Below are 10,127 nucleotides of genomic sequence, written 5' to 3'. Positions count from 1 at the left end.
GGGCACAGGTGGGGGGGGAGGGCTGGCACTGAGGCGTGGTAACAGTGGGCCTGGGGGAAGGACGGGGTGGTGGGAGTGGAGCGAAGCTGTCCAGTCCCAGAAGGATGCGGCCCCCCCGCGGGGGAGCAGGCGGCACGCACGGTCAGTCACTGCTCCTCCTCCGAGGACTCCTGCGAGATGCGAGGACTCCTCTTCCTCCTTCTCCAGTTTTTTGGGTCTGCCCCTTGGTTTTCTTCCTGGAGCTGTGGTGGTTTTCCGGATCTTGGCAGCACCCTTGTTTTTGCTTCCCTTTGGTCGGCCCCGAGGTCTCTTAGGTGTTGGCACTTCGCTGGCCTCCTTCGGAGGCTGCTTGCACAGCCTGCCCCGGCCTCACTTCTCGGTGCCGTCCTTTTTCTGCTTGGAGGCCAAGGGCTGGCTAGACTTCAAGCTAGACTCACTCATCTTCCTTTCTCTGAAGCAGGTGGGAGAGTGATGGCTGGAATGGCCTTCTTGGAGCCGCGCCAGTGCCAGAAATAGCCCCGACTCGGAGTCCCAATTAGAGGGATACTTATTTTTTAAGTAGACTTGTGAGGAGAAAGAATTGCAACAAGTGAAGCTGGGCCATGTATAGACACACACAGTGACATCCAGAAGCGAGTTAGAAGGCCCCAGACCTCTCTCTTTGTGACTCAGTCAGGTCTAGTGGCTCGACTTGACACACAGATTTGGCTTTCTGCAATAAATTCCGATAAACACCGTGTCCTGTGATGAGCACAGTGTTAGTAAATACAGCTTATCTTAGTGAACACACGGAGTAAGTGTTGTAAGAGATGGCAGTGACCCTTTGAATCAGAACATCACAAGGGAACATCTTGCCAGCTATAGGAGACAAATTTAAATGTACAAATTTTTTTTTTTGTCAACACAGAGCTTTTCCTTGAACACTGTCATCTACTAACAGTATCTAAGCCACAATTTCATTGAAATTTCCGTGAGACGGTTTAGTTCCATGGATTTCATAACAAAAAGTTAAATGTACAAAATTTAAAAATCAAAAGGAAGCTACAGAATAAATACAAACCCAGTAATACTGGGTATTTAGCCCCTGCTGGCTAACGATTCTGTGCTTGGTGTTTTTAGCATTTGTGTCTGGTAAACATTTCCTGGCTTTTATTGTGTTCACGAAAGACATGTAATATTCTCAAAGCCTCTTCGTCCATGTCCCCCTGGGCTGGCAGGGATGAACTACCATCTGGGCTCATAGCCCCTGTCTTCAGTTATAGTTTCCAGTCAAGGTGGAACAAAGACTGGAGCTTGTCCTGTTCTGTTTCCATGCCCTTCTCTCACAGAGCTGCTGGATTAAAAGCTGTCATTCCCATTTTAGATGAACAAGAATAAGATATTTTATTTTTGGTGGCTGGGAATTTCACGCTGTTTCCCGGACTGGAGTGCAGTGGCACGATCACAGCTTACAGCAGCCTCTACCTCCTGGGCTCAGGTGATCCTTCCACCTCAGCCTCCCGAGTAGCTGAGACTACAGGTCATGCCACCACACCCAGCTAATTTTTTTGTGTGTGGTAGAGATGAGGTTTTGCTAAGTTGCCCAGGTTGGTCTTGAACTGGGCTCAAGCAATCCTCTCGCCTCAGCCTCCCAAAGTGCTGGGGTTACAAGCATGAGCCACCCCATCCAGCCGAAGAGACTTTTAATAAAAGAATAGTAAAGAGACATACAGTTTGGAAGAGGTGGAGGTGAGTGTTCCCCAGGTCTGCCTGAGTCTGAACCTAAGCTCAGCCCCACAAGGGATGCCAAGGCTTACTTGACAGAAAAAAGCCTGGGTTTGAAATCTGGTATCCCTGAGTTCAAGTCCTGCCTCCACTACTCATGGGTGTCCCTCACACTGCCTCTAGGCTTCCTCCATTGTGAGTTAGGAATGGCAGTACTCTCTGGGGTGACATGAGGACTGAACGACTGCCATAGGGAAACTTTCTCAGAATATGCCAGTGGCTCGGGATGTGTCATCCAGGGTCGTGTTTCTCTCTGGTGCCCAAACATTGCTGTTTCTGTTCCAGCGTCACCTCTTAAGAGTTGACCAAGGCCATGTGCCGTGGCTCATGCCTATAACCCCAGCTCTTGGGGAGGTGGAGGCAAGAGGATTGCCTGAGCTCAGGGGTTCAAGACCAGCCTGAGCAACATAGCGAGACTGCATCTCTATAATAAGTCAAAAATTAGCTGGGCATGGTGGCACACGCCTATCATTCCAGCTACTTGGAAGGCTGAGGCAGAAAGATCACCTAAGCCCAACAGGCCAAGGCTGCGGTGGCTGTGAGCATGACAATGCACTCCAGCCTGGGTGACAGAGTAAGAAAAATAAAAATAAAAAAGAGAGCTGACCAAGATACCCAGCTTGGTAGACCCTCATCGGGGAAAGTTGCCCAACCACTGTCTTAGTCCTTGTGGTCTTCCAGACTATGCCAGAGAGCAGCTGAGGGAAACTCCTCAGCTCCGCGTCAGAGGGTTGCCTCTGGTTCCAAGAGGCTACCTGAGCAGAGGAAGGTTCAGATCTCTCCATCCCTTCCCAGCTGTGTGACCTTGGACAAATGACTGGCTTCTCTGAACTAGTTTCTACTGTGAGATGGACACAGCTCACTTGGCACATCTTGGTCGTGAGGGTTAAGCAACATCCCGCCCACAAGGGACTGTGTCTGGCAACAAAGTGGGGACTTCCCTAATAGTGTGGTGACGTCTTCCTGTCTTTGGAAGGATGGAAGGTGCGAGGTTGCCGAGGGCCCAAGGGTTGGCTCTGAGGTCTTAGCCAGCAGTCTCAGCTGAGCCCTGGCAGCTGGTTTAGGGGTGACTTGACGGGGACGGCTAGGTAAGTGGGGTGTCTCTTGGTCGGGATCCTGAAGCTCATATCCAAGATGGAGCATGTGGAGGAGGGTGTGGCTGCCATGAGGAGGAAGGCTTAGGGCACCCCAGGTCACACTGAGGAGATGATGCAACACCTGCTTGAGCCGTTGGATGCAGCTGCTGCCAGACCCCGAGAGCCCCCTGCTGCCCCTGCCCACTCCACTTGGGACAGTGGAAGCCAATAGCCAGATGTATAGCCCAGTAGGAGCCCAGTCTTGAAGTAGCCCAGTCTGTGCCTCAGGGCACAGGTCTGGATGGCAGCTCTGGCAGCTGGTGCTCTCTAGAAGCAGCCTGGAGGGACCTTGGTTAGTGCATCTCAGAGCAGCTGCTAGGAGGGAACCTTCACCCACAGGACAATCCGGGGCAGTAGTCAGGAGAGCCTCCTTCAGCCATACTTCTTGGGGTCCAATCTTGGACAAAGCACTCAGTCCCTCTGGGCCGCAATGCCTCCATCTGTGAGTGACCCACAGAAGGTTGTATGAGGAGACAGGGAGTCAGGTCATTGTGACCAGGACCAAGTGAGTGCCGGTAGAGGTGAGCTGGGATGTTCCGCCCTTACCTTTGCCCTTCCCCACACAAGGGCTGTAAAGGACAGACTCGCTGACTTAATGCCTGGCTTGAGGACATCGCCATCACCCCCTCTCCTCTCAGACACATGGGAGGAGTGCGGCCCCAGGCTCCTGGGCTTGACTGAACTCCCTGACTCTCCTAAGGCTGTCCTGAGTGTTATTACATGATGCTTAAAAGTCCCAACACTGAATGACATTTCTCCAAAGAAAGTACTCAAGGCCAGATATGGTTGCTCAAGCCTGTAATCCCAGGACTTTGGGAGGCCAAGGCGAGAGAATTGCTTGAGCTCAGGGGTTTGAGACCAGCCTGGACAACTTGGTGAGACCTCTTCTCTACAATGAATAAAAAACAAACTGGGTGTGGTAGAGCATGCGTGTAGTTCCAACTACTTGGCAGGCTGAGGCAGAAGGATCACCTGAGCCCTGCAGGTCGAGGCTGCGGTGACCATGAGCATGCCACTGCACTCCAACCTGGGCAACAGAGTGAGATTCTGACTCAAAAAAAAGAAAGAAAATGCTCAAATACTGCTGGATGCAGTGGCTCACACCTATAATCCCAGCACTTTGGGAGGCCGAGGCAGGAGGATCACAAAAATCAAAAGATTAGCCGGGCAAAGTGGTGCACTTTGGTTGAGGCTGCGGTGAGCTGTGATCATGCCACTGTGCTCCAGCCTGAGCAACAGAGTGAGACCTCAACTCAAAAAACAAAAAGCACTTTGGAAGCCCCAGTTTGTAGTATTACATTTGTAGTACCATGGTGTTTATAAACTCTGACATGGCCCACAAATGTAAGGGAGTTATTCTTCCCCGAATTCTAGCCCATAGTGTGTCCCCATGTCACCGCTGGGGCGATGTGCTATGTCCACTGCTGTTCAGACTTCTTTCCGGTGTCAGTGTGTTCCTCATACCATGAACTGCCGAGTGCTTTGTGCTCCATGTCCACAATGCAGGGGACCTCCAAGATGGGGGAGAAGGGACCTTTTTGCCTGTCAAGGTGGGTGTCAAGCTCGGTACAGTGTGGGGGCCTTACTCCTGTCTCCAGGCTGTATCGTCCCCTTCAACTCCTGGCCAGGGCCTCACTCTGCTAATAAGTGGTGACACAGGTCCATAGGGTACTGGAGCACTTAAGCAGGGGGAGATATCAAAGAGGAGTTCTATCTTTCTTATGAAGCCCGGGTCCCTGGTTGGCTCAGATTTTATTCACCCACTGGCTATGTTGTGGGTTAGAGACTTTCGGTTTTCTGGCTGAGTAATTCACGCCAATATGTGACAAGTGCTGATCATGCCTCTTTCCCACCCCCTTTCTTTCCTATACAGGGAGCACATTGGGAAAAAGAAATCTGGTAAGAATATTTTTTATTTCTTCTCTTCATTCAGTGTTCAGCACATTCCTACTGAGTACCTACTGTGTGCCAGACTCTGGGCTCCACTCTGGGGGTGGATGGGTGGGTGGGTGGATGGATGGATGGATGGATGGATGGATGGATGGATGGATGGATGGATGGATGGGTTGGTGGGTGGGTAGGTGGATGGATGGGTAGGTCAGTGGGTGGGTGGACAGGTGGATGAGTCAGTGGGCAGGTGGGTGGATGGATGGATGGATCGACGGATGGGTCGGTGGATAGATGGATGGATGGATGAATGGGTCGGTGGGTGGATGGATAGATGCATGGATGGATGGATAGGTGGGTGGATGGGTGGGTTAATGCTTGATTGATTGATTGGTACCCCATCCTGTTCTCAAAGATAGGATTCAAGATTATTTCATCCTATACCAAAAACTAGCAAGTGGATAAGATGTGATGTCTTTCCCTGAGAATGCCTTTGTGGAGGAGAGATAGACCTCTTCCTAACCCTGCAGTAAGGTATTCAATGCCTTTGTTCCTCTTTATACAGAGTAATGTGGAGGCTAAGAACTAAGAACATTCTCAGGGAGAATGGCAAGGGGTGAGAAAGGAAGAGCCCTGGGTCTTGAAGAATGAGCAGGAGCTTTCTGTGCAGTGGGGGGCACTCAGGGCTGGGGGACAACTGGGACATGGACTGGGAGGTGACACTGCAGTAGATTTGGTCCTGGTCTGTTTAACGGCCTAGGCACCAGGTCCCAGCTCCATTCTTAGCAACGATGGGGCAAGGTTAGCAATTCCTATGCTCACTACCACTCTCCCTCAAGTAAGTCATCTTCCTTTCTGACAATCGTTCCACTCCTGAGATGACACAGCTCTCCCATCCAAAGCAGTCATGGAGAAAGAAAAGTTGAGAAATTGGGTATGTACACAAGAATGATAGCATTTTCTCCTGGGGTTTATAAATTTAGATTAATAATGGCCTAACTTTTGTTCTTGCCACTCAAGATTATCCCCACATCTCCAAAGATCCTGGCCCATGCCACACCTGGAACCAATATGGTCTTCCAAAATTCCATAACTCTGAGTTATATAATTTCCTAGGTTGCCAGAAGGTTTGAGGTGGTTGATGAGGAGGAGGACAACGGGAGGATGGCACAAGCAGAGATCCCAGAAGTAAAAAAGGATGTCGTCCCTCATGTGCCTCAGTTTCCTCATCTGTAAAACAGGGATAGTCACAGCCATCTGCCTTGGTGGATCTTTATAGATTTTAATAATATATGTAAAGCACTGAGAACAGTACCTGGCACATTGCAAGTATATATGTGTGGGAGTTTTTATTTCTGATAGTACTAACAGCACATGGGTGTCTCTGACCAGCATCCATAGCAATTCCAAATTCAAAAGCTCCAGTACCTCTTCTGCCCCTAGGTAAGGGCCCCAAGGCCGTCCTTGGAGGGAAGAGTAGGGAGAACTAGACCTCTCTGCCTCAAGGTGTGGCATCTCAACTCACCTTTGGCCTTTTCCCAGGCAGCCTGTTTACAGCTCTACTTTCTAGTTTAATAGGTACTGGCCAGAGCCATGGTATCCTGCTAAAGCTGCAAATAGTTCTTGAGCTCCAGGATAATTATATGTTTCTTAGAAAAGAGCAGAGAGAAGAGCTGCCACACTGGGTTGGCAGGGCTCCTGGTTTTGAGTGTGCAGAGACTTTCTATGGAAGGAATGGGTGTAGGAGGGGAGGCAAGAGAGGAAAGAGACAGCCCTAGTTTGTGAAAAACAATAGTGTCCGGTCAGAACAGACTTGATGAAGGGACTTGTCTGAAAAAGAGAGAAGAAGCTTTAATTTGCGGTGATCTCTGTGACATCATTCACAACTGCAGTGATGGAGATGGGTCTATTTATAGGCCACATGGGTGGAAAATGGCATCTTTCTTCATTCAAACTAAGAACTCATGCTGGGATTAGCCTTATTTTTTATCTGACCCATGAGCACTTCCTTTATTTTAGAATCCGCCCTTTTGATTGAATTTTAAAGGGCTAAATTTAAGGTTAAACAGACGAACTCTTGAGATTTCTGTGCCAAAATTCCAAGTTGGAAAACGCTTGTTTGTCTCTAGGATCTCCCAGTCATGACTGGCTGGTGAGTTCCTGCACACTTTGGCTAATGCGGTTTCATATTCTGCTCATCCTAAAGATAAAAAGCCTCTCACCAAAATTCAGCAGATCATCAATTATTTGAGTAATATCTTCCTGATTTTTCTACCTTCTACTTAAGTATTCTCTTGTTTACTGACTCTTCTAGCAAGATTGGCAGTGTAGTGAATTTCTGGAAGGAAAATTCCACTTTACTCATCACTTTTAAAATTCAAGACATGTCATCATGAAGAAAACATACCCACATAGAAAACGTCTGCAGTAAATTAGGCACTCTACCGCTTGAGAATATTCTGTGGTACTTCATAACAAAATCTCCCTTCCGTTGTTAGATTCCTTCCTTTCTGCTGAACTCTTTCTTCTCTGATATTTTCTGCTGGGCCACAAGAATGTTATTCCTTACCCAGTAATCCCTTGGTTTCACATTTGACAACTCCTCAAACTTAGCTGCCTGCCTCAACTTTTAGGTATTGCAATTATGATGCATTATAGAGCTTGGCTGCAATGTTATACTCTACCAGTAGGTGTCTTCATTTCACCGCTAAATGGCCCAAAGCCTGGTTTGATCTGGTAGATTAAACAAATGAACTGTTTTAATCAGTTTTGGTAAGTTGAATGCTCTGAGTAAAATGAAAGCAAATTGCTCTGAAAGAACTGGTGCTGAAAAATCAACTCCTTGCACTCTTCTGTGAACCACTTCATGGCAGAGAACTACAGTCTAAACACTACTGCCATGGAAAAATAGCAAGATTGTAGTCTGGACCTGGCTGGGAGCGAGTCTTGCAGGAAGTGCCAGCCCTGAGCCCCGTGCCAGTCCCTACTCTGCCTCAGCCAGCCCAGCGTCCCAGCCCAGAGCTCTCGGCCCTCCTCATTTCCTGGCTTCTTGTCTTGCTCACAGCAAATCCCGTGATTCCCTGATTCTGTCGTTCTGTTGCTGCTCATAGTTTTGCCAGATCCCATTGGCAGACAGACTGAGAGAGTTAGTGCAGAAATGAGTAGACCAGGGCATCCGTCAGAATCCCAAGAACTGTATGTGGCACAACTGTGCCACCATCTGGTGTGGAAACTGGCTGGCAGGAATTGAACTTTGTGGACAGTAACCCATCTTAAGACCCTCACTTGACCAAAGCCTCAGCAAGGAGTCACCCATAAGATGGACAGGTGCCCATACCATGTACTCCCAAGAAGAGGCGGGAGCCTGTGCAGAGCAGGAAGGGTTTCTAGAAGTCTCCACCCGTCCTTGTTCATTCATTCCACAAATGTCTGTTGAGCACCTGTGCTGGATGCAGAGTGAGCAAGACGAACACAGTCATCCATTCAATATTCATTAAGTACCTACTGTGTGCCTTGCAGTGCTCTAGGACCCCAGGTGGGAAATATTCTTACAGCCTGGTAGAAAAGACAGCTGTATAAACAAGATAAAATGTGAGGGAAGGCATTTTAGCTCTTCCTACAGTAGGAGTCATTTAAAGCTGAGTTTCAAAATGTTCATTCTTTCATTCAAATATGTACTGAGCTCTCACAGCTGCTGTCCATGTTCTAGGCCAAAAGTTGACAAACTTTTTCTCTAAAGGACCAGGTAGTAAATATTTTAGGTATTGTAGACCATGTGCAGTCTCTGTCATCAATAATAATTCTTTCTCATTCTTTCCTTAAACTTCTTTTTTATGTTTGTTTGGGTTTTTTTGTTTTGTTTTGAGTCAGAGTCTCACTTTGTATCTGTCTCTCTGTCACCCAGACTGGAGTGCGGTGACACAATCACGGCTCATGGAAACCTCTACCTCCTGGGCTCAGGCAAACCTTCCATCTCAGCCTCCCAAGTAGCAGGGACTCCAGGCATGTGCCACCATACTCGGCTAATTTTTTAAATTTTTTGTAAAGATAGGGTTGCACTATGTTGCCCAGGCTGGTTTCAAACTCCTGGGCTCAAGCAGTCCTCCATTCTTGTCCTCCCAAAGTGATGGGATTACAGTGTGAGCCACCATGCCCAACCTTTCCTTCTCCTCCATAATAACTCTATAAAAAAAAGTTTTGTTTTGTTTTGTTTTTGAGTTGGAGTCTCACTGTCGTCTAGATTGGAGTACAGTGGTATGCTCACAGTCACCACAGCCTTGACCTGCTGGGATCAGGTGATCCTTCTGCCTCAGCCTTCCACGTAACTGGAACCACAGGCACATGCCACCATGCCCGGCTAATTTTTTGATTTATTGTAGAAACGAGGTCTCGCCAAGTTGCCTGGGCTGATCTTGAACCCCTGGACTCAGGAAATTCTCTCACCTCCACCTCCTAAAGTGCTGTGATTACAGGCATGAGCCACCGCATCTGGCCAAAAATAGCATTCTTAACTCCCTCACACTAGAGCACATCACAGCCTTTGAGCCTTTTGGCCATGTGAGTGCAGCCGTAGACAAGAGACTGTCCGTGCCCTCATGGGACTTCTAGTCTAGATAGAAACATGGACAACAAGGAGTCAAGTAAGTATGCAAAATCTATGATGACAATGCTTTTTTAAGCCCTCTGCAAGAAATGAATCCAGGTGAGACAGTGCCAGGCAGTTGGGGAAGGCTCACTGACCAGATGCTGCTTGAGCCAGGAACCTGGAGGAGAGGGGAGGAGATGCCAGCGCTTAGTAACCAAAGGTATACAGGGGAATGAGGTTTGGCTGCAAGGGGCAGAAAATCCCAAATAATTGTGGCTCAAACCATGTAACGTTGTTTTCCTCTTAGTTCAAGCCCCTCAGGTTGTCCAGGAGGGAGATAACACCCAATGGTCACAGGGACCCAGTGCTCCTGTCCTGCTGCTCTGCTCTACACAGCCAACTCTGTGGCGGAAAGCCCTGCTGTATAGCTGTTGCCAATTTCCATGATGTAAATATAAATACTCCCACCTTGGCCAATTTCGAGTTCCCAGCGATATGCCACCTAACAGAACTAGGAAAAGACATGCGAGCTGGGCTCGGTGGCTTAGTGGCTCAGTCTGTAATCCTGTGCTTTGGGAGGCTGAGGTGAGTGGATTGCCTGAGCCCGCAGGCTTGAGACCCACCTGGGCAACTTGGTGAGACCTCATCTCTACAATAAATCAAAAAAATTAGCTGGGCGTGGTAGTGTGCACCTTTAGTTCGAGCTACTTGGAAGGCTGAGGTGGAAGGATCACCAGAGCCCAGCAGGTCGAGGC

The 10,127-nt window shown here is 48.6% G+C and overlaps 1 protein-coding gene and 1 pseudogene across 2 annotated transcripts in view; one reads left to right on the top strand and one right to left on the bottom strand.

The window, feature by feature from the left end:
* The window catches only part of SH3PXD2B (SH3 and PX domains 2B), a 63,348-nt gene that overhangs the window by 32,037 nt on the left and 21,184 nt on the right, over window positions 1–10,127 (top strand). The window contains exon 5 of the mRNA XM_021711013.1: window positions 4,774–4,799. Coding sequence (XP_021566688.1) covers window positions 4,774–4,799 — 26 coding nt within the window. The remainder of the gene's footprint in view (window positions 1–4,773; window positions 4,800–10,127) is intronic.
* Window positions 147–483, bottom strand: LOC103257592 (annotated as a pseudogene). The gene has a single exon (XR_002481819.1). The product of XR_002481819.1 is annotated as a high mobility group protein HMG-I/HMG-Y-like (transcript).

This window comes from Carlito syrichta, unplaced genomic scaffold (genome assembly GCF_000164805.1).
Source record: "Carlito syrichta isolate Samal-C Ts95f unplaced genomic scaffold, Tarsius_syrichta-2.0.1 Scaffold301812, whole genome shotgun sequence".
NCBI classification, from domain to species: domain Eukaryota; kingdom Metazoa; phylum Chordata; class Mammalia; order Primates; family Tarsiidae; genus Carlito; species Carlito syrichta.
This window is presented reverse-complemented; position numbering and strand designations above follow the sequence as displayed.